The sequence below is a fragment of the Pogoniulus pusillus genome, chromosome 28 (genome assembly GCF_015220805.1).
Source record: "Pogoniulus pusillus isolate bPogPus1 chromosome 28, bPogPus1.pri, whole genome shotgun sequence".
Taxonomy (NCBI): Eukaryota; Metazoa; Chordata; class Aves; order Piciformes; family Lybiidae; genus Pogoniulus; species Pogoniulus pusillus.
Genome location: NC_087291.1, coordinates 6,254,736 through 6,279,295, shown reverse-complemented (window position 1 = coordinate 6,279,295; position 24,560 = coordinate 6,254,736). Strand labels below are relative to the sequence as shown.

The window sequence follows — 24,560 nt, the reverse complement described above, 5'->3', positions numbered from 1 at the left end:
CTCTTAACCAGAGTACTTACTCTCTTTGAAAAGAACTAAACTTCCTGAAAATAAACTTATAATAGCAAAGCCTTAATGGGACTTCAAAGTTACCTTTTCATCTGTGGTTATTCTGCATCAGGATTGCCCAGTGGCTTTACAGCCACAATGAAGAGTGATGTAAGCAATGTTATATTTACAAATGGGAAAAAAAGGCCTTGAAGTTTCCAAATTAGAGAGGAAAAGAGTATATTTAAGACAAAAATGTATTTTTAGAATATACCCACCTTAATTCCATTTCTGAGTATCATCGAGGGAACTCTTGCAGCATTACATGCACGACAGCTGTAAAGCTGCTTTTGGATTGCTTCGGAAGTCTGTGACAAACAACTAAAGAATCTTCCTAATGTGTGAAAAGCACCCTTTTGTGCCTTGGTAATACAGACAACAGCTGAAATGGTTTTCCTTTAGACTACCACAAATATCTCTCTTTCAAATAGGATCGTGGATGGGGAGCCTGAGACTTTGTACTGACCCTGTGTCATGTTTCACCACTGTTAGGCATAGCTGTATAACCCTTTGTGGTAAGGATGGTATCATTTTGTAGCCAACCCAAGCAGGGGTGAGCAATGCAACGGCTATACTGTAGCTCCAAAGAAAAAAGCAGAGGGAGATTGGACCAAAGCCCCTACGGGATAAATTTCACTAAACATAAGAACAGAAAAGTCTGCATAAAAGCACTTGCTCAATCTTGACACTGCTCTTACACACATCTGAGAAAACTACCTCCTGTGTCTGCTCTGCAGCTTCCATGTAATGGATATGCTATGTCCTTCATTTACACTGTTGGCAACTGCAGTGTCTGCCTTGGTAAATTAAAGTGTTGGCTGGAAATTACAGTGCCTCTGTTTCAGTCATGAGATAGGAGTCAAATGCTTCCTTCTAGATGGACGCAGCGAATGAATGGGTCTAGAGATAGTAATGCCTTTGTGCTGGCCCCTTTCACAATCTATACACAGGTCTGTAAAGGACTGCTGCACCATTTAACATTTCCTGGTTACTATATCATGTTCTACTCCTCATTATAGGCAACAACAACAACAAAAGTAAGAAAGACAGCAGAATATGGTAGTGGATCACAAGGGAGGTTTTGGGATCTTTGGTTCCTTCTTTGTATCCTCTTGTTTGAAAGCTACTACATTACTGCTTTCCTAACTGGCATAATTTGTGCAGTGAAGAATGTACTGACTGCATATAGAATGGTCCTGGCAGGTTTTGGGCTTTTGTCCAAGTCAGTCACACTTTTCTTGTGTGCTGAAGAAGAAAAGAAATTACACTTTATCTGTACAAAATGCATAGAACTGCTGTGTTACTTGAGTAGACACATTAAATCATGAGGTGCAGAGCAGGCAAGCCAGGCTTACACGTAAGGAAAACAAACTGGGTTTTTTTAGCAGCTTATTTTCAGAGGGGATATTTTCTCCTCTTGGGGTGCATGAATCACTGCAAAAATATCTGTCAAATTCTGCCCAGGATTTGGACAGAAAGTTGCCTTAATTGTCCAGTTGTGTGAGTGTAAACACCTTAAGACATTAGTGATGCTACTTGTGTTTCTGCATCTTTTATTTGCTTGTGTATTTTCAGACTTAAGCCCTAAAGAGCTGACCTCACTTCTAAAAAACAAGGAAAACGAAGCATAAAACTTAATAAGAGATGGATCAGTCCCTAAATTAATAGATTGATAGAGGGAGTGGAGACTATCACTGAATTATGCTGTGTGAATGCCAGATGTCAGGCCCAACAGGGTATTTAATGCAGAATGAAAGCCTTTTTTAGCCTTGAAATGACTGTTTAGCAGGGAAATTATGCAAAAGCGGATTGTACAAAATATATTGGATCAAGTGATCAGGAGTTTACATTGACTTAACAGTAGGATGAATGATGCAGTGCCATGTGGGGATACTCGAGCTGCTCTGAACAGCCTGTACCAGGAGCTGCAAAAGCCTAGTGTAGCTGCAGAATCTGTATACTGTGACTGCTTTGCTCTGCACAGAATGTTTTACCTAGGTTTTATCTCTACTATTTCAATCTTTTATGCTGTCCATCAAGCAAGGCTTTGTACATTGGTACTAATATTTATCAGCTGTAGTCAGGATACATCTCCTCATACTCCTAGAATCACATTGTGGGTGTTTTTCAGAGCCAGGTGAACCTAGTTCATCTTTTCTAACCAAAACAATTCTATGATTCTTCTGTTTTTCTTAGTGCTAGCAACCTCTAGCATCATCATGCAGAGTTAGTTACTTTTGCACCATGTGCAGTGTTTCTTGCCCTGGGTCAAACAACTTTGTTTTTTAAATTAATTATCTCCATTTGTCTTGTCTTGTGTCGGCAGCAAGCAATAGGTGGAGGTGAATGGTGAGAAGAGCAGAGATAAAGTGGGCAGCGGGAATGGAGGGACTCTTAAACCACTAGAAAGGAGATGATTTTCATAGTAAACAAAGAGAAGGGCCATATCCCTTCTGCTACCTGAACATACCCTTCTACTACCTGACATATCTCTTCAACTACCTGAAGGGAGGTTGGAGTGAGGAAGAGGCCAGATTCATGTCCTTGATGACAAGCAACAGGAATAGAGAAAATGGTTGCAAACTACACCAGAGGAGGTCCAGGATGGATATTAGGAAGTATTTCTTCACATAAAGGGGTTCTCAAACATTGGAATGGTCTGCCCAGGGCAGAGGTGGAGTCACTGTCCCTAGGGGTGTTCAAGCAGCATACCGTCCTGGCGCTTAGTGATGTGGTTTAGTGTTGACCCTTCAGTACTGAGTTGAAGATTGGACTTGGATGATCTTTGAGATCTCTTCCAACCAGATATATTCTGTGATCCAGACTGGTAAAAGTGAAAGCTGGAGTCCGAAACCAGTGCTAAAATTAACACTAGAGTTGGTGGAAACAAGCGAGTCCTCACATTTCCCCTATGTGGTCTGATGGTAGCAGAGACTGGCGGCACTGGAAGTAGTTTTGGCAGCTGGCTCTGATCTTCATGTTCAAGAAGGAAAACTTGCAGAAGCCTACCTTGCTCCTTTCTGTCTATGACAGACACAACATGCAGCAAAGTTAGTTGACCATTTTTGGATTCCTAGAGTTTCTTGACAATCTGTGTCACAAGTGTTTATCAATCACATTGTCCTCTCTGACTTTGACAAAGAATTGCAACTGAAGCCCTTTAACAAGTCTAAGAGCTGAATCTTCAATTTAATGAAACTTATATTGTTTCTTCTGAGGACTTTATTTTACTAGCAATTCAGAACTAGGCCTATGAATCAAAGCCTATTTTGTCAGGGATTTGCTGTTGCAGCTGCAAATGGCTGTTCATTGTAAGCAGTGCCCTGAGTAAGTGAATATAGGCTTTAAGAACTGCTATCAATCACATGCACAAGAAAGCATATTTACACTTTTATGCACATAAGATATTTCATCAATATATAAGCTGTGACACTTAAGGGAGAATGCAAACCCTTTGCATTTTGTGTTTTCTTTTCAAACCAATTAATTAAAATACTAAAAATGCAATGTTATGGTAGTGTAGTGAAGCTTTCTTAGTAAAACAGGGAGCTATATACCTTTTACTTGCAAATATAGAAGCTTTATCTTGATGTAAAGAACATCTAAGATGAAGTTATCAACTGTGTCATTGAAATGGAGTAGCAATTTACAACAGCTAAAAGCATGAAAATAAAAATATATAAGAACATTCAGAAGTGGTAGCTTCATTTGTGAGGACCTTGGGACTAGCATTTTAATGTTGGAGATAGGTTTGGAAGGGAAATTAGTAGTCACAACTTCACTGAAAACCACGATCATAGCTTCCCACTAATTGAAGCTGAAATTTGCCTGGTACCTTATTTCTGCAGGTGACAGGAACCTCACATAGAATCATATAGAATCATAGAATCAACCAGGTTGGAAGAGACCTCCAAGATCAGCCAGTCCAACCTAGCACCCAGCCCTATCCAATCAACCAGACCATGGCACTAAGTGCCCCATCCAGGCTTTTCTTGAACACCTCCAGGGATGGTGCCTCCACCACCTCCCTGGGCAGCCCATTCCAATGCCAATCACTCTCTCTGCCAACAACTTCCTCCTAACATCCAGCCTATACAACTTGAGACTGTGTCCCCTTGTTCTATTGCTGGTTGCCTGGGAGAAGAGACCAACCCCACCTGGCCACAATGTCCCTTCAGGTAGTTGTAGACAGTAATAAGATCACCCCTGAGCCTCCTCTTCTCCAGGCTGCACACCCCCAGCTCCCTCAGCCTCTCCTCATAGGGTTTGTGTTCCAGGCCCTTCACCAGCTTTGTTGCCCTTCTCTGGACATGCTCCAGCACCTCAACATCTCTCTTGAATTGAGGGGCCCAGAACTGGACACAGTACTCAAGGTGTGGCCTGACCAGTGGTGAGTACAGGGGAAGAACAACCTCCTTTGTCCTAGACAATTCTTCTTATGGTGTGTGGTGACCACAGTCCACACTGGGGCATGCTGCTGGTGCTCTATTTTAGGGAAGAATGGCTCACACTGAGTTGCCAGATTTCTTTTCCTTGTATTACCAGCATTAGACCACATTTCTCAGGCTGGTAGATATCAGCTCTAGATGACAGGCAGACAGGTCTCTATAAATGTATGTTTTCAAAATGGAAGGCCACAAAAATTGAATCTCTGATGAAACATCATATGGTTGAAAGAGGCAATTGTAGAATTGAGACATGAATTTTGATAACCCTGTAGCCTTCTGGTAGCCACAGGTGCAAATTCTTTTAACCTGACTGCATCTGAAAAGAGACATTCCTTGCACAGTGTATATAGAATCATAGAACCAACCAGGTTGGAAGAGACCTCCAAGATCATCCAGTCCAACCTAGCACCCAGCCCTAGCCAGTCAACTAGACCATATAGCACAGTTAACACTAACAACTGGAAAGCAAAGCTTTTTTTCTGTTAAGGGAATTTGTATGGTGGAAATCATTCTGTGTCCAGGTATGTTTTTTTCCAATATAATATGATTTGTAGTAAGTATAGGAATAATCATAAAGAAACCTAAATAATGATGTGAAAACATACAATTTACTCCTCTGCAGAGACCACAAAGCTTGAAGGTATGAACTTGGAAATATTGAGAGAGCTCAAGTGCTGTTCACAGTAAAACTCTTGAGGAGTATAAAATCACACAGCTGTCTTCAGAATGTGGCAGTGACCTTGAACTTCCACTGAGATGCACTTTATTTAGCTTAGCCAATGATTAACTTTGCTAATGAGTGTATCAAATTCACTCTGTGTCTGGCTGTGTCTGTTTGTGTGGGGACATTAAGGTATATTTCAAGGAAACTCTTTGTATAAATCGTTTCTGTTGCAAAGTTCTGTCTGTGTAAGTGCTAATTGCTTCTAATTTATAGACTCGTATAATGGTTTAGGTTGGAAGGGAGCTCATCCCCTTCCAACCCCATCTCATAGGCAGGGACACCTCCCACTAGAACAGGTTGCTCAAGGCCTCATCCAGCCTGGCCTTGAACACCTCCAGGGAGAGAGCAGCCACAACCTCCCTGGGCAACCTGTTACTGTGTCTCTTACTTCATTTCTCTTTGGACTCTTTAACTTTGGGTGAACAATTATGCTTACAGTAGGCATAACAGACTTCTTACGTGGTGTTCTTTACTCTTAAGAGGATGATAAAATCTCTTTCTCTGCTTCCTTACTGCAATTAGTCTTCTATGGCAGATCCCCATCGAGCAGAGGAAGCTGCACCCTTAAATAGTCATGTATAGGGATGTGAAGTCATCTGTGCAGCTTTGCCTCTGAAGGGAGGTTTGCCAAGACATAGTGCTTTAATCTCTAGCCTCAGGAGCATGGGGAACCCAGCAGAGATCTGCCCACAGCACACATGGAAGCAAGGCATCTTCAGATTCCTATAATCTGTGCTAAGTCAGCCTTGGCCGGTTTGTGGCAGTGTTGTCAGGGTCCTCACAGAACTAATTGGACTGTTTCCTCAGGCAGAAAAGGGATGCAGCCCTTAGCTGAATCAAGCCTGGTGGAAGCAGTCCAAGCTGAGGAGATCTTGGCTTAAAGGCAGGATACAGTTACGTGCTACAAGACAATGCCACAGACCCCAAGTGCTTGAGAGTGTTTCATCAGATACTAAAGGGAGGAAGAGTCCTCAAGCTTTGTGCATTCCAGTGCAACTGAAAAGCCAGATTCTGCCTTTAGATGCAGTGATATTAGTCCTGACTGAAACTATCACTTTCTCTCTTAAGCTGCATACAATCTAGGCACGCTCTGTTAGGAAATGATGAAAGGCTGGAGTTTGCTTAATTAGTTGTAGGAATATACCAGTGAATGTCTTAAAATGTATATAGTAAGATGAGTATGCATACATGTGTTAGCCTTTGTTCTGTAAAAGAAGGTTGAAATAGTTTGACACTTCTGCACTGCTCTTGAATGCAGCAGAGACTCTCAAGTTTTTTTGTGGACAGGATTATTTTTGCAGAGGAGAAAAAGGCTATGAGGATATTCAGATGCTCTACCTTGATTCTACCTTGTTATGTTCCCTAAACACAGTCACACTGAAAAACAGAAAAAGGAGAAAGAAATGTAGCACCTGACGCTTTAAAATTGCATGTTTTGATTCTGTTACAATTCCAAACAGAGTATTTTTCCAAGTAACTTTCAGTTGTGTGATAGCGACAGCAGAAAAGATCATCTGTGTAACACACATCTCTCTTCTGTTTTCCTCTCTTCTCTGTCTCTGTATGTGTTTCTTAAGCAAATTGAAGTTTGCCCTCCAAAAGTCCAAGGTGTAGGTTTTGTTGTAGTGCCTCCCTACCTCCCTGCATATTGAAAACTCCACTGACTCGTGATCGCTACACCCCAGGCAGCCTCCCACTGCCACATCTCCTACCAGCCCTTCTCTGTTGGAGAGCAGCAGGTCAAGCTGAGCTTGACCCCTAGTAGGCTCGCTTAACAGCTGGGTCATGAAGCTGTCCTCCATGCACTCCAGAAATCTCCTGGACTGCCTCCTCTCTGCTGAATTAAGTTCCCAGCAGATATCTGGCAGGTTAAAGTCACCCACAAGGACAAGATCTGATCTTGAGACAGCCTTGAGCTCTGTGGTAAAGGGTTGGACTTGATCTTGGAGGTCTCTTCCAACCCTGATGATACTGTGATACTGTGATACTGTGTTGTGCTATCTTTAAAAGATCTGTGGTTTGGTCGTGCCAGTCATCTCAGCTGCTCATCGGTGATGTTTGAGACGAACAAGTAGGGGCACAATTAAGCTCATTGTATGCTTTTCAGACCATGAAAGCAGAGCAGATGCTTATTGGTGCTGTTTCTCCTGTGCAATTTTGAGATTCTGTTTCCTATTAAAATAGAAGGGCTTAAAAGCTATGCCTGGGAACAGAACAGTTAATGAGGAAATCACATTCGATCATGTAAAAGCTGATTAGAAGTTAAAACCAGAATTTGTGGTCTACTTTTATTATTCGATTTTCAATCATGAAAATAAGACCAAGAGTATAAATAAGCTTTCCTGCACACCTTTTCAGTGTCTACCCCAGCCTTCACTTTGAAGCAAAAAACCAAATCTGTTGATTTCCCAAAGCTGAATTACCTACCTCGGTGTGCAGTGCACAGCTGCAGGCACTGCAAATCCAGTAATGGTGATGCATTCTTTTGCAGACTTTCTCCAAGTTGATTACAAGGGGTGTATTTTCAGTGCCAGCTGTGTTGTTTCATCTCAATGACCATACCACCTCAAGACCAGAGGAATATAGCTATTTTAAAAACCTGATACTAATCAAGAAATATTTCTTTCTCTAAGTTCCTATGAAAGAGATGAGATTTCCCCACACACATACACTTCTAGACATCAGCACTACTCAGCACTTGTCAGACCACACCTTGAGTACTGTGTCCAGTTCTGGGCCCCTCAATTCAAGAAGGATGTTGAGGTGCTGGAACATGTCCAGAGAAGGGCAACAAAGCTGGTGAGGGGCCTGGAGCACAAATCCTATGAGGAGAGGCTGAGGGAGCTGGGCCTGTTTAGCCTGGAGAAGAGGAGGCTCAGGGGTGATCTTATTACTGTCTACAACTACCTGAAGGGAGGCTGTAGCCAGGTGGGGGGTGGCCTCTTCTCCCAGGCAACCAGCAATAGAACAAGGGGACACAGTCTCAAGTTGTGCCAGGGTAGGTATAGGCTGGATGTTAGGAAGAAGTTCATCACAGAGAGAGTGATTTCCCATTGGAATGGGCTGCCCAGGGAGGTGGTGGAGGCACCATCCCTGGGGGTGTTCAAGAAAAGCCTGGATGAGGCACTTAGTGCCATGGTCTGGTTGATTGGATAGGGCTGGGTGCTAGGTTGGACTGGGTGATCTTGGAGGTCTCTTCCAACCTGGTTGATTCTATGATTGTCCTAAACTGAAGGCACAGCTGTCTCATGCCTTCTGTTTCTATGACTGGTGAAGGTATTTTAGCACAGCCTTTGCAGAGATCTCTGGTGCTCCTGCTGAGTGTCAGTGTGGCTGGAGATGTGACAGTTGCTGTCCAAAACCCACTTTGTTTCTTAGTGTGACTCTGTGCTTCCAGCAGGACTTAGTCTAAGTGAGCTCAGCACAGTGTCAGTGACACTTTAGAAGGAGACCTTTGGTAAGCACTTGGATCATCTCTTGTGTACATCTGATAGCTGGGCAAGGTTAAGCAAAATCCAAATAAAAGCTTAGGCAGAGGTACAAAGTTACTCACAGGTGAATCCAGCACAGGATTGAGGGAGCAGCTGATGAAGAAGATCTGCACCTACTCAGTCTTGTCTAACACCTCAAAATTAAAGTCTAGGCACAGACTTTGGGCCTTCAGAAATTTGAGTTTGAGTTCTACATTGAAGGCTGCACTGTGGTTCTTAAACCCAGCTGCTATTCATTCAAATACTGTGAGAAGCAAGGAACAATCTGTGACACCTGAAATTACACTTCCCAAGAGAACAAAAAAAGACCAATTGTTTTGAGATCAGAGAATAGCAATAACATTCACTGACTGATAGGATGACTTATGAGAAGGAAAACAGCTCAAAAAGCAGAACTAGTCTTTGGAAATGCACTTCTGAACTTTAAGTTATAATTTTATGTTTTAGAAATCTGATGCTGAGGAGTAGGAGAAACTGTTTTGCTTGGTACAAGGTAGAGTTATATTCAGTGCAGTGCGAATGGGATCACACTAAGAAAAGGAGAAATTAGGCTGAGTGTCAGGCAATCTGAACTAAGACTTATTTGACTGAGAAAGAGCTTCCCAAGGGAAATAATACAAGCCACATTATTTGGGACACCTATAATTAGACTCTAGAAAGCACCAAAAAAAATGCACAACCTTGCTTTGTTAGGGAGATGGACTAAAAAAGGCAGGAGTTGTGATTTTCTTTTTTCTTTTCTTTTCTTCCCAATGAATTCTGCAATTGTTGGGCCTGATACTGCTCTGTGATGTGGAAGTCAAGGGAAGATTTACATTACATTTTGTCTGAGAGAACTGGGGCTCAACACACAGACTTCTTACTTAGAATCATAGAATCAACCAGGTTGGAAGAGACCTCCAAGATCATCCAGGCCAACCTAGAACCCAGACCTAGCCAGTCAACCAGACCATGGCACTAAGTGCCTCAGCCAGGCTTTGCTTGAACATCTCTAGGGATGGCGACTCCACCACCTCCCTGGGCAGCCCATTCCAATGCCAATCACTCTCTCTGACAACAACTTCCTCCTAACATCCAGCCTAGACCTGCCCTGGCACAACTTGACACTGTGTCCCCTTGTTCTGTTGCTGGTTGTCTGGCAGAAGAGACCAACCCCACCTGGCCACAGCCTCAGCCTCCCTTCAGCTAGTTGTAGACAGCAATGAGATCTGCCCTGAGCCTCCTCTTCTCCAGGCTGCACACCCCCAGCTCCCTCAGCCTCTCATAGGGTTTGTGCTCCAGGCCCCTCACCAGCTTTGTTGCCCTTCTCTGGACACATTCCAGCACCTCAACATCTCTCTTGAACTGAGGAGCCCAGAACTGGACACAAAGAAAATTCAGGATAGGGGAGTGGGATACATTAGAATCAGAATTAGAATCCAATTCCAATTCAGAGCAATCACAATGTGAAGGTGTCAGGTGTGATCACCTTCACATTGTGATTGTACCAGTGTAACAAATGTGATTTTGTCTGTGTGTGCAAAAGCATGCCAAGGTCAGGACACCAAGGCTCTGAATTTGTGATAGGAGACAAGAGAAGGCACATACACAACTTTCTCAAAGACAGCTCACTTGTAGAGGATTCGAAACAGCAGAGAAGGAAAGTATAGGGCACCTCTCACATTTCATTCGAGGCTTGTGGGTTAGAGCTCCTTGAAATGAATTCTTCTCTGTGTCACTGGACAAGAGGATTCACGAGAGGGGAGTGGGATACACAGTGAACAATTCCTCTGTGCTGAATTTTGGCTTATAAACTGGTCCTGGAACATAGGCTGCATCACTTGGGGAAGTGAGGGGAGGAACTGGTAAGAGAGGCAGCTTGGAAAGTTGTCTCACTGTATTTCAGATTGTGACTTTTAAATACCAAGAGCAGATTCCCATTTCCTTTCTCCTGCTGCTGCTTGCCTCCAGTGTGCTTTACCTCCTGCTGCCATGCACATGGTCTGCCACAGAAGCGTGGGCTGTATTTTTGTTCCTAATTTGACTAAGAGCATATTTCCCCATCTAAATCCTTAATGAAGACAAAAGTCCTGTTTTGCAGGGTAGGAAGATACTAACCTGAAACATATTATTAGCAGGGAAGATTCATTCTCCTTGCATCCATGTTTTCCAATGACTTAATTGTCATTGAGGTTGCGAAACACCTCTCTATTATATTCCAAAAGTCATGGCAGTCTGGTGAAGTCCCCACTTCATAACCCTCTGATGTATACATAACCCTGTGATGGTTTGGGTGTTCCCTGCCCCCCTACACTTTGGAAATCACCCAGACTAGACTCAGCCAGCTCTGGAAATTTGAATGAAGCTTATATTTACAGCTAGCACAAAATACAAGCAGATATTTACAGTATATACAGTTATAGACAGAAATAGACAAGGGAAAAGGTAATACAGAAACACAACAGCCCTCCCAGAAACTTGAGACTCCAGGAGGGGCTCCCAACCACCCTTCCACCTTCTCCCACCCCTCTCAACCTTACCCCAGTCCCAAGGAAGAATGGAGGTTTGGCCAGGGGGTTAGGAAGCAAAGTGGATTAATCAGAGAGATGGCAGAGAGGCTAGAAAAGAAGTGCAGCTCAGGCAATGTCCTGAGAAGAAGTGCCTTATCTATGTTTGGATTCTTGTTTTCATACCTCTCAGTAAGCCTATGAGTGCAGTAGACATCACCCTGTTTCCCTTTCACAGCCTGTCATCTAGTTCTTCTCACCAAAACATTCTAGCTAGCTTCAAACCAGCACAAACTCCCGTTGTGAAAAAGGGTAGGAAAGCTGAGCCAGGGAACTACAGGCTACTCAGTCTCACCTCTGTGCCCAGTAAGATCATGGAGCAGATCCTCCTGGAGGCACTGCTGAAACAAGGACAGTGAAGAGGTGATTGGCTACAGTCAGCATGGCTTCACCAAGGGCAAATCCTGCCTGACAAACCTGGTGGCCTTCTATGAAGAAAATTATAGAGAGAAGCCAGAGATGGGTAAGTTCAGACTGGATGTGAGGAGGAAGATGTTCAGCAGGAGAGTGGTAAGAGGCTGGAATGGGTTGCCCAGGGAGGTGGTTAAGGTCCCATCCTTTGAGGTGTTTAAGGCCAGGCTGGATGAGGCTGTGGCCAGGCTACTCTAGGGTAGGGTGTCCCTGGGCATGGCAGGGGGGTTGGAACTGGCTGCTCCTTGTGGTCTCTTCCAACCCTGACTGATTTTATGGTTCTATGAATTGAGGAAAAGAGCTCTCCTCTGATAATATTTTATTGCATAGGGCAGCATCAAGGGTGGAATGATGAAGATGCTGTGATGCTGGCTTTCTTGGAAAGCTTCATTAAGCAGATCCAGGCTGCTTTGATATGCTACTCTGAAATTACTTGACCACAAGACTTCAGAGAGCTGGAAAAGAACAGGGGACCCACCTTTAAATAAAGGAGGAATGAGAGGAGTAGGACTTTGGAATTGTGGTGTCTTCAATTTTACATCAATTAGGAGGAAAACATAAAAATGAGGAAAATGTTTCTAAACACCCAAAGGAGGCAGGGAAACAAATTGTCAGCTACAGAGATGTATAAAGAGCAAATGTGTTGGATCAATGCAATTTCCTGCTAAGATAAAGCCTGACAGGAAAGGCATAGCAGATGCTGTAGTTTTCATGACTGTAAGACTTTTCACATTGTCTCATGTAACACTGTGAAGAGCCTCAGAAGATAAGTCATGTCATGATAGGTATAAAACTAGATGTAAAAAACCTCATGTTTGGAACACTGGGCCCCCCAGTTTAGGAGGGACATTGAGATGCTTGAGCGTGTCCAGAGAAGGGCGATGAGGCTGGGGAGAGGCCTTGAGCACAGCCCTACGAGGAGAGGCTGAGGGAGCTGGGATTGGTTAGCCTGGAGAAGAGGAGGCTCAGGGGAGACTTTATTGCTGTCTACAGCTACCTGAAGGGTGGTTGTGGCCAGGAGGAGGTTGCTCTCTTCTCTCAGGTGGCCAGCACCAGAACGAGAGGACACAGCCTCAAGCTACACCAGGGGGAATTAAGGCTGGAGGTGAGGAGAAAGTTCTTCCCTGAGAGAGTCATTGGACACTGGAATGGGCTGCCCGGGGAGGTGGTGGAGTCGCCGTCCCTGGAGCTGTTCAAGGCAGGATTGGACGTGGCACTTGGTGCCATGGTCTGGCCTTGAGCTCTGTGGTAAAGGGTTGGATTTGATGATCTATGAGGTCTCTTCCAACCTTGGTGATCCTGTGATACTGTGATACTTATCCAAGAGTCACTAGTGAGATAAAAGAAGTTATCAAGTATAGCTTGCAGAGGGCTCTCTTTGGGACTGCCTGCTGCTTTCATTTGCAGTTTAACTGATGAAATACAGGGGCTGCTTGTTAACTCTACAGATGATTTCAGATTGAAATGGGCTGGGAGCTGGGTTCAGGTGAAAAGCAATGAGTGATGTCAGTTTTAGGAGATGTAAAATACAATACTGCTTGTTGGAAGGTATGTCTTTTCTTCTGTGTATTACTAAAAGGTAAGGGAAAGTTAATGTGTAAAACTGACTGAAGAAAACATGACTTTAATACCTGAAATGTCAGGTCCTTACGTGGTGTTATTTGGTGATAGAAGCTTTAGGCTTTTAGTTTGTAGAATTAATTCTTCAGTTATTATTCATTGATGTCTGAGTTTTTCCTTTTAAAAACATTTGAGTGAGTCCAGTGAAATTTGCCAAGTTCCTTACTCTATTCAAAGTTCCTTACTCTGTCTTTAGAGCAGCCAACCTCTGGCTTAAAGTCAATGGAGGTTTTTATCCCAGCAGGAATGTCTATGTGTGGTTTATTGTGATTTGTTCTCTGCAGAATTGCATTTCAGGGTTATGGGTGAGATTAAGGCAAGGCGTAACAGTCAAAGCTGGACAGGCTGGCATCTCTGCATTTAGCACTCATGGCACTTGTCCAGATCTGTGAGCTTGTTCTTTAGATGAGTGTTGTCATCAGATAACTGTAATGAGACTGTTCGTACTGTAGCTTTGGAAGCAGTGCAGCATTAAAGTCTTCAGTCTGCCGAGAGCCAGAAATTTGGCTGATCTTCAGCTTACAGTGTATAAACACTTTCCTCTTCTCCTTATCCCCCCCACCTTTTATTTTATTTTATCCCCCCCAATTTCATTTCTCCTCCCTTCCTTCCTCTCAAGGACATAGACCTTGGCTATATTTTTCATAACCACGTGAAGCCAGAAATCTTAACGGATGCCTGTGCCGCCGCCGCCACCTCCTCCTCCTCCTCCTCCTCCACCGCCACCACCACCTTCTGGAGGGCCCCCTCCACCCCCGCCTCTGGTAAGACTGATTTTTCATCTCTATTAGCAAAAGCTTAGCATTATTAGCCAGCTCAGAGCCACCAGGATTTTGGCATGGGTGTTCCTAGCAGATATCTGAGGCAAATGTTTGTTTTCCTGGCTTTTGTTCTTCTCTTCAGTCTTCTCATCTCTTCAATCTTCTCATCAGTGTTTATAAAGGTGTGCAGGGTGAGTGCCAGGAGGCTGCAGCCAGGCTCTGCTGAGTGATGCCCAGTGACAGGACAAGGGGTGGAAGCTGAGGAATAGGAAGTTTCATGGAATCATGAGGAGGAATTTTTCCCCTGTGAGGGTGACAGAGCACTGGAACAAGCTGCCCAGGAAGGTTGTGTAGTCTCCCTCACTGGAGATATTCAAGAACCGTCTGGACACAGTCCTGTGTGATCTGCTCTAGGTGATGCTGCTCTGGCAGGGGGGGTTGGACTGGATGAGCTTTCGAGGTCCCTTGCAGCCCCTGACATTCTATGATTCTATGACTCTACAATTCTTCTTTGGACCAGTGGTCTTCAAACAGGAGTACATAAGAAAACACCCTGGGGGGTTAGGGGAAATACACTAAAACTTTGATCATACCTGTGTACAGTTTATAAGTAAGTAAATGAACTTCTATTGGGGTGCATCCTCCAATTTTTTTTTACTGCTAGGACTGTGGGAACCAAAAAATTTGGAGATGATTGTTTTAGGATGCATGTGGTGAGAATCTAGCATTTGTGAATACTTCTGCAGCCCCAGGGAACTTCTATTTTATTGGTAGTGTGCAAGTGGCAAGTGCTGATTTCTCCATCCTCTTAGAGCTTCTGTTAAGACAGCGTTCAGCTGTAGGTGTTGCTCTTTCTAGCACATGCTGTCTTCCTGGGGCTACAGCACAATATGCTTTTATACATGTGCAGGAGCAATTACTGCTTGTGACAGATCATTCCTGTGTGTGTCATGAAGGAGAACATGTGCCCTGCCAGCATGTTTGCAGTGAGCAGAGGACGTTCTGAGTGGAGTTTCAGGGTATTGCATTTTCATACCTTCACCATCAATGATGGTACCTGTGATAGGACATGTTAAAGACATCCCTTGTGTTTTGCAGTCATTTGTTCATAGCCTGTTTCTGCACTGAATTTCTCCTGCCTATTTTTCCCTCACTGATGTATTTTCTTGCAGTGTATCTTAAGTCTCTATAGCAAAACTCTATATGGTGCTGCAAATCTACTTCACTTTGGAAGAAATGTATTTCCCCCTTGTGTTCTCTGGCATCTCTCTGCCTGTTTTGTTCCTGTGAGGATCTGTTGATTTTTCTTTTAATGTTTTCTTCCAGAAGGAGGTTTCCTTGCACGTTACTCTCTGCTACTTTGCAGGCTGAAGCACTTTGTAAAACTCTCCATGAATTGTGGAGATGAAGAGGAGGAGGTTAAAGACAGTACATGAAACAAACAGTGCTTGATTCCTTTTGTCATTTTGTTTTAACTTTGGGCACTGTGAGTAGTGTTTTGAGAGAGCAGCTACTCTGGGTTGGTACAGAACCAATAGATACTGAAATAAGTGGGCTGACTTTTGTGAGCAATCTAATGCCCACAGCTTAAATTAAAGTCAACAGAAGCTGCAAGTGCTCCTATCCTAACAAATGTAGCTCAGTAAACTAAATATAAACATTCTTAGAATTCTCTACTACACCAACTCAAACTGATTTCAGAAAGGACCCCTAAGGACCAGTATGAACAAGTTTGGGCTTTTTTGTTTCCCCTCCTTTCCTGATGACGAAACTTGCTACCATGGTAGGGTTTTGATATAAGGAGGCTTATGCTGCATTTCTGTGCTTTAGTTAGACCATTCTGTTCTAATCATGATCATCTATGCATCAGGCATAGGTAATTTCTTCAGCTTGAAGAGAAGGCTTTGAGGAGACCTTACAGCGGCCTTTGAGTATCCAAAGGGGGCTAGAGGAAGGCTGGGGAGGGACTATTGACAAGGTCTTGTAATGACAGGATGAAAAGTAATGGGTTTAAACTGGCAGAGGGGAGATTCAAACTAGATGTTAGGAAGAAGTTCTTTGCAGTGAGGGTGGTGAGACACTGGCACAGGTTGCCCAGGGAGGCTGTGGATGCTCCCTTCCTGAAGATGTTCAAGGCCAGGTTGGATGAGGCCTTTGGCAGCTTGTTCTAGTGGGAGGTGTCCTTGCCCGTGGCAGGGGGCTGGAACTGGATGATCCTTGAGATCCCTTCCAACCTAAACCATTCTATGATTCTAATTTGGGGTCAGTTTTATCTTGGTGATAATGATGCAAATGAAACATTTCTAATTAATATCTCATATCAAAGTCTTCCTTTAAAAAGAGCACATGGACCAATGTAAAGAATTAGTACAATAATGTAGCAGAACATTGTTTCTTTGACAACACCAAAAGGATTTTTCCCAGGCAAAACTGAATGCTGGATCTGGACATGAGGAGGAAGTTCTTCACCATGAGCATGGTGAGAGGCTGGAATGGGTTGCCCAGGGAGGTGGTTGAGGCCCCATGCCTGGAGGTGTTTAAGGCCAGACTGGATGAGGCTGTGGGCAGCCTGATGTAGGGTAGGGTGTCCCTGGGCATGGCTGGGGGGTTGGAACTGACTGATCCTTGTGGTCTCTTCCAACCCTGACTGATTCTGTGATTCTATTATACGTAGTCTGCCTTATGAGCTCAGCAGCAGCAGTCAGCTCTCCAATTGGTGCCAAGCTGCAGAGTAAAATCTCTCAGTTGGGGAACCCATGAAACCTGGTTACAGATCCTGTTTTATTTTACTAGGAAGCTGCTTTCTAGAGATTGGTTTCTGTCTTTTGCAGTTGTTAAACTTGCCCAGCTGCTGTTACGGCTGCTGAATCTACAGTTGCAGGATAGAAGAAGGAGACTTCTACCAGGCACTTAGCTTTAAGGAAAGCCTTCAGCACACATAGCATTTGTTTGGCCAACACCTGAAAATGTACCAAAGTAAACAGCACTGTGATTTTTATTATGCTGATAGAATTAAACCAGAGTAACATTTCTATGTTACCTATTCAAAGACAGGTTTTCATTTCACTATTGCTATGTAGGTGAGCCACTTGTTTCACTTGCTGAATGTAAGAAGGAAAACATCCATACATAGCTTGAGATTTTAGAACTCTATCTGTCTGCATGCTGCCATCCCATAGGTCCCACAGACTTGTCTTGCTTTTGTAACTGGCTGGATAGTAGCTGGAATTTCCTCTTGCTTTTTTATTAGGAGATTCCTAGCAGAAGTACTCATCACTTCTTTTTCCTCCACACATTTTCTTAATGAATACTATGAGCCATGGCCCAAAATGATCTTGTAGTCCTTGAAATTCTAAGCACTGTTGGCACTTGCTTGCACTGCTAAGGCAGAAGAAAGTTAGGCTCTTTCCTCCTGTTTTGAAAGATTTTGGACTTGCAGATATTCTGTAGGTATTCATACTGATTTCTGCCCAGAGTTGTTGCAACACAGTACAAAAGCAATTTGGAGATGGTATTTGGGACATGGTAGGAGCCACCTGTGCCCAACAGCTGAGAAGCTGCTGGCTGTTAGAGTGTACTTAAAAGGAAATTAAGTGGATTTTTTTGGGATGGAATGGCTGTATCTGTCTGCATTAGCAGATATAGGTGGCTGAGTCAAAATGCAAGTGTAGTTAATTGAACTTCTCTTCAAATGCCTGCCTTCTAGGGGTCATAGGTAAATACAAGACGGATGAGTAGGCACAAGAAAATTGTTTCCCAATATACTTTCTGGCACTGGCTTATGGAATTCAGATCTTTCCTCATTCCCTTGTCTCATCCACCCTAATAAAGGGAATTTGTAAAGGAAGCATTAGGATGTTTGTTCTAAAGCTGCTTCAATTGTATAGATATGTGTGTGTCGTGTGAGGGGGGGGTATAGGTTTTTGTTGTTTTTTAGAGGGAGTGCTTTGCTTCTGGGGAGTGGTGGTGTATTTCAAACCTTTCAACTCCTGAACAACTTCTCTGTTCCTTTACCCTTTTTGCTTTTCAGTTTGGCATATGAGGTGATCACAGGCTCACAGGATGTCAGGAGTTGGAAGGGACCCAAGGAGATCATCGAGTCCAACCCCCCTGCCAGAGCAGGACCATACTATCTAACACAGATCATGCATTCTGGCCAGTTTTGGTGTGTTGTGTTTCCCAGATCAGCTAGCACCAGAGAGACTGATGAAAAGTTTTCTAAGTTTAACCTCCCAAGAGAGATTTTTGCTTTGATTAACCATATTTGTTTTTTACATGTAGTGGAGGCTGCTCACTGCTGTGCAGCCTTTGTCTGTACTTTTGAGTTCCTAATGTTATGATCACACATCACCTATTAAAGTGTACTATTGAAGGGAGTGTGAGTGTGTATCATAGAATCAGTCAGGGTTGGAAGGGACCACAAGGATCATCTAGTGCCAACCCTCCTGCCATGGGCAGGGACACCCTACCCTAGAGAAGGCTGCCCACAGCCTCATCCAGCCTGGCCTTAAACATCTCTAGGCATGGGGCCTCAACCACCTCCCTGGACAACCCATTCCAGCCTCTCACCACTCTCATGCTGAAGAACTTCCTCCTCACGTCCAGCCTGAACCTACCCACCTCCACCTTTGCTCCACTCCCCCCAGTCCTGTCACTCCCTGATATCCTGAAAAGTCCCTCCCCAGCTTTTTTTGTAGGCCCCCTTCAGATACTGGAAGGCCACAAGAAGGTCACCTGGGAGCCTCCCCTTCTGCACACTGAACAGCCCCAACTCTCTGTCTGTGCTCACAGCAGACCTCTGCTTATCCTTGTGGCCCTTCTCTGGACACACTCCAGCATCTCCACATGCTTCTTGTAATGGGGGCTCCAGAACTGGATGCAGTACTCCAGGTGGGGTCTCACCAGAGTGGAGTAGAGGAGGAGAATCACCTCCCTCGACCTGCTGGCCACACTTCTCCTGATGCAGCCCAAGATCTGGTTGGCTTTCTGGGATGCAAGTAGCAGTCCTGCTGGGTTGTGCCTTATTCAGAGATATTTTATCAGTGGTTCATACATTTGTGGAGTTGAAGAAAATACTTCTATTCACTTTAGAATTGTTATTAAAGTCTTTGCATCAAAATTAACTCCTAAAATCACAGTAGACCAGATGATGAAAGCTGGTAAAGTAGCACCAGGTGTTTATTTGCCTTATTGGCATACTGAAAGGAGAGAGGAGAGTAAAAGAATATGCTTATTTGGTTAAGAGTAATGTGAAACTTGAAATAATGCTGAATGAATATCCATTGGCAGGTGGATTAATCCTAATTATTACTTCATTCTTATTTGGCTTAAAAAAAAAATCAAAGAGAACTAGAATTTGTGTTGGGACACTGTATGCCAGTGTTTACTAAGTTAGTTGTTCTGACCTTATCTTGTACTCTCATAATGAAAAAAGAAAAGCAGAAAAGCAATTTCACAGTATCACAGTATCACCAAGGTTGGAAGAGACCTCACAGATCATCAAGTCCAACCCTTTACCACAGAGCTCAAGGCCAGACCATGGCACCAAGTGCCACGTGCAGTCCTGCCTTGAACAGCTCCAGGGACGGCGACTCCACCACCTCCCCGGGCAGCCCATTCCAGTGTCCAATGACTCTCTCAGGGAAGAACTTTCTCCTCACCTCCAGCCTAAATTTCCCCTGGCACAGCCTGAGGCTGTGTCCTCTCGTTCTGGTGCTGGCCACCTGAGAGAAGAGAGCAACCTCCTCCTGGCCACAACCTCCCCTCAGGTAGTTGTAAACAGCAATAAGGTCTCCCCTGAGCCTCCTCTTCTCCAGGCTAACCAATCCCAGCTCCCTCAGCCTCTCCTCGTAGGGCTGTGCTCAAGGCCTCTCCCCAGCCTCGTTGCCCTTCTCTGGACACGCTCAAGCATTTCTCATGATATAAAAGTGTCATAAAGGCATCATCTACACAGAGGTAAGATTTCCAAGCTATAAGAAAAACATCAGCTGATAGCTTGCTTTGAGAGAGTGGGTTTTTTTCCCTCCTTCAAACAGTTGTCAGAGTGCAAAACCTGAGCTGTTTCCTTCAACCTTCCCAAGAAATTCTAGAGAGCTACAGTGCTTATCTGAAGCTGTGTGGGAGTCGGTTTTGCTCCTGTGACATTTAGCACTACTGTTCTTTGGAAGGAGAAAGAACAACGTATGCAAAACAGCTTGCCTGAAGATACTGATGGCTTGTGATAACTCTGATTTGCTCTTACCCAGTATAATATAATGTTTGCATGTAAGTGGCTGTATGCATAAGGGTATTGCAACATTTAGAACCATAGAATCAGTCAGAGTTGGAAGGGACCACAAGGATCATCTAGCGACAAACCCCCTGCCATGGGCAGGGGCACCCTTCCCTACATCAGGCTTGCCACAGCCTCATCCAGCCTGGCCTTAAACACCTGCAGCCATGGGGCCTCAACCACCTCCCTGGGCAACCCATTCCAGCCTCTCACCACTCTCATGCTCAACAACTTCCTCCTCACCTCCAGTCTGAACCCACCCACCTCCAGCTTTGCTCCATTCCCCCTAGTCCTGTTGCTACCTGATAGCCTAAAAAGACCCTCCCCAGCTCTTTTGTAGGTCCCCTTCAGATGCTGAAAGGCCACAAGAAGGTCACCTGGGAGCCTCCTCTTCTGCAGACTGAGCAGCCCCAACTCCTTCAGCCTGTCTTCATAGCAGAGGTTCTCCAGCCCTCTAATCATCCTCATGGCCCTTCTCTGAACTGTCCACATCCTTCTTGTAATGGGGACTCTAGAACTGGATGCAGTACTCCAGGTGGGGTCTCACCAGAGTGGAGCAGAGGGAGAGAATCACCTGGAGTGAATCACTGTTCTCCTATCTTGAGCTGGCCACAGTTTTGCATGAGTACTAACAGGCATTTCAGAAAGATCAGTAGCTTCTACACAGGTAGCTGGGTAGGGAAAATGGCCTAGCAATCTCAGTGTGAGATTACATTGTGATATGTGTAAAATCACAGAATCATAGAATCAACCAGGTTGGAAGAGACCTCCAAGATCATCCAGGCCAACCTAGCACCCAGCCCTAGCCAATCAACTAGACCATGGCACTGAGTGCCTCAGCCAGTCCTTTCTTGAACACCTCCAGGGACAGTGACTCCACCACCTCCCTGGGCAGCCCATTCCAATGCCAATCACTCTCTCTGCCAACAACTTCCTCCTAACAGCCAGCCTAGACCTCCCCTGACACAACTTGAGACTGTGTCCCCTTGTTCTGTTGCCAATTGCCTTGGAGAGGAGACCAACCCCACCTGGCTACAGCCTCACTTCAGATAGTTGTAGACAGCAATGAGCTCTGCCCTGAGCCTCCTCTTCTGCAGGCTGCACACCGCCAACTCCTTCAGCCTCTCCTCATAGGGTTTGTGTTCCAGGCCCCTCACCAGCTTCATCACCCTTCTCTGGACACCTTCCAGGGAGTGTATTTTGTCACATGTCAAATACTTTTTTATCACTACTCATAGTAGCCCTTTGTCATTCTGGGGACTTCTTTATGGTAGACAGAGAGAATAAAGGGCAGCAGTGTCATTAGCTCCCACAGCAGTATTTTCAGCCTTGTGCTGTCTAACATTTTCATTGCAATGCCAGGTCCTCAGGTTTTCTTGTTTGTGTAAGAATTTTCACTTCTCTTTTCACTGGTGAAGAGAAAATCTTGGAAACCTGAATCTCAATTTAGAAATCAAAAGATCAAGTTCAAAATTATTTTCTTAAGCCAGCCTCAGGATATTTTTGGTATCTGACTTGTGATCTTTCTAAACTGCTATGAAACACTTTGAGAATTAGAATTAATAGTTAAGAATTAGAATATTAGACTAGATTTGGTTTTATACTGCCTCCATTTTGATGGCTTCTGTTACTGTATATTTCTTTTCAGTGAAAGAGCAGCCAGAATTTATGTTTAAAATGTGAGTGTCAAAGTTAAATACCCACAGAAAAGCTAAATGGCTCAGCAGGTATAAATCATCATATTGATTCTGCTGTACTTTTTCTGTTCTGGTACAGAAATACAGTAGCCCACACTGCAAAACTCTTCAGAACACCCTTGTTAGTAAGCCCACCACTCCTTTTGTAGCAGCAGCAATTGAACCTTTAAGAATACAAGACTTTAGATTGTCTGATGGAGTGGTGGTAATGTAAAATGAAGAGGGTTTTATGGGGTGCAGTGACATTGATTATTGGTGGTGGTTGAAAGGAGCACTAGAATATTGGTGTCAAAAAGAGTGACTCCTGCTATGCCATGATTTCGTCTTTCATTCCCTACCTTTGTGTCTGCTCTTGCACTACAGGCAAGTAGATTCTAGCGCAGAGCAAGTGCTAGGATTTCATTTCTCTTCAGCCTGGAGAAGAGAAGGCTTCAAGGAGACCTTATAGTGCCCTTCCAGTATCTGAAGGGGACCTACAAGAAGGCTGGGGAGGGACTATTGACAAAGTCTTGTAATGACAGGATGAAAAGTAATGGGTTTAAACTGGCAGAGGGGAGATTCAAACTAGATGTTAGGAAGAAGTTCTTTACGGTGAGGGTGGTGAGACACTGGCACAGGTTGCCCAAGGAGGCTGTGGATGCTTCCTCCCTGGAGGTGTTCAAGGCCAGGTTGGATGAGGCCTTGAGTGACCTGTTCTAGTGGGAGGTGTCCCTGCCTATGGCAGGGAGTTGGAACTGGATGATCCTTGAGATCCCTTCCAACCTAAACCATTCTATGCTTCTATTTGCTCACACTGAACCACCTCACTATCTGGGACTCATGCCATGTCCAGGGAGTGGCTAAAACACCAAGAAGAGTTCTTAACGTCTGCACAATACTTCCCTTGCTAGAAGAGGTGGGACAAGGCTTGTGTAGATGCAGCCTATCTAAGTACACACATTGCTTGATGACCTTTTCAACCCAGCAGGTTCAGATTGCAGAACTTTGTGCAATGGAGACTGAGATCATGGTTAATCACTACTGGGCTGGGTGCAGATGGAATCGTGAAAAGCTGCCCCTTTCATTCTCTTGAAACAATGACTTCATTAGCTGCCAGGAAGCTATTTGGCAGGTCTCTTTGTGTGGGTTCCCTCAGAAAAGCTGGCTGGAGAGTGACCCTTTGCATGGGACATATTTGAAGCTCAGCTCACTAGAAGGCTGAGAGATTGCTGTGTTTACCCAGGTAGGCAAGTGCCAAGAATTAATTAGTTTCATTCTGTGCTATACAAGGGAAGCACAAGAAGCAGCTCTGATCTTGCAATTGACTGTGCAGGCGGAGTCTTGCACTGTGGTAAGGTTTCCCATAATTAAAAAGCTTTAAATCAGAGATCAGGCCTCTGTTGTGAACAGATGGACCAAAACTTAAATGTACCAGATCTTGTGAGCCTCTTTAGAAAATCAACAGTGCAGTATAAAAGAAATCTTTAGATAGCTGAAGGGGGCCTACAAAAAAGCTAGGGAGGGACTTTTTAGGATATCAGGGAGTGACAGGACTAGGGGGAATGGAGCAAAGCTGGTGATGGGTAGGTACAGGCTGCACATAAGGAGAAAGTTGCTGAGCATGAGTGGTGAGAGGCTGGAATGGGTTGCCCAGGGAGGCAGCTGAGGCCCCATCCTTGGAGGTGTGTAAGGCCAGGCTGGATGGGGCTCTGGCCAGCCTGATGTAGGGTAGGGTGTCCCTGCCCATGGCAGGGGGGCTGGCACTAGATGATCCTTGTGGTCTCTTCCAACCCTGACTGATTCTATGATTCCAGGGTGAGTGGAGCTTTGAGCAGTCTGGTCTAATGTAAGGTGTCTCTGCCCACAGAACACTATGTATGATCTATAAGGTCAAGTCCCTTCCAACCCAAACTGCTCTGTTATATGAATTTATGATTAACAGCATGGAACATAACTCTAAATATCATGATTTGATGGTATTTTCTTGTTTACAAGTACTTTAGAGACCTGTCAGGTAGCTCAAACGTTGCTCCTATACCTACTGTTTGATGTAGCTGAGGATATAATTTAGGACACTGAAGACAAATGCAGTTTCATGAAATGAAAAGAGAGTAGTTCTCTTATGTTCAGGACATTTACATGTGTGGTTTGTTCCCTCCTGTTTCCAAGCATGCCTTGGATGTGCCATTCTTTGTGTCTGAAACAGTAGTGGTTACTGAGGTAATGAGAACTCACTGTTCCCCGACCAATTCATCTAAATAAAGTATGGAATTTAATTTCACTCTGTGTTACCTGAGGCAGCTCTGGCATCTGTTAAAACAAATGACCTTCACATTCTTCTTCACTTCCCTTCTTATTTTCATTGGAAGACTGAGATGTTTCTCTTTTTGTAAGTGAGGTTGCCCTTCAGATGAGGTGCTGGAGTGGGTGCAGAGAAGGGTGACGAGGCTGGGGAGAGGTCTGGCAAACATGACCTATGAGGAGCGGCTGAGGGAACTGGGATTGTTTAGTATGGAGAGGAGGAGGCTGAGAGGAGACCTTATTGCCCTCTACAACTACCTAAA

The 24,560-nt window shown here is 44.3% G+C and overlaps 2 protein-coding genes across 7 annotated transcripts in view; one reads left to right on the top strand and one right to left on the bottom strand.

Moving 5' to 3' along the window:
• The window catches only part of SCRN1 (secernin 1), a 132,520-nt gene that overhangs the window by 45,496 nt on the left and 62,464 nt on the right, over positions 1-24,560 (bottom strand). The window lies entirely within an intron of this gene.
• The window catches only part of WIPF3 (WAS/WASL interacting protein family member 3), a 42,042-nt gene that overhangs the window by 3,285 nt on the left and 14,197 nt on the right, over positions 1-24,560 (top strand). For 3 of the 6 annotated variants that reach the window (XM_064167117.1, XM_064167118.1, XM_064167119.1), the window contains exon 2: positions 13,908-14,052. In XM_064167117.1, coding sequence (XP_064023187.1) covers positions 13,963-14,052 — 90 coding nt within the window. In that variant the 5' untranslated portion in view covers positions 13,908-13,962. The other 3 variants (XM_064167121.1, XM_064167122.1, XM_064167123.1) reach the window with 3 other exon arrangements.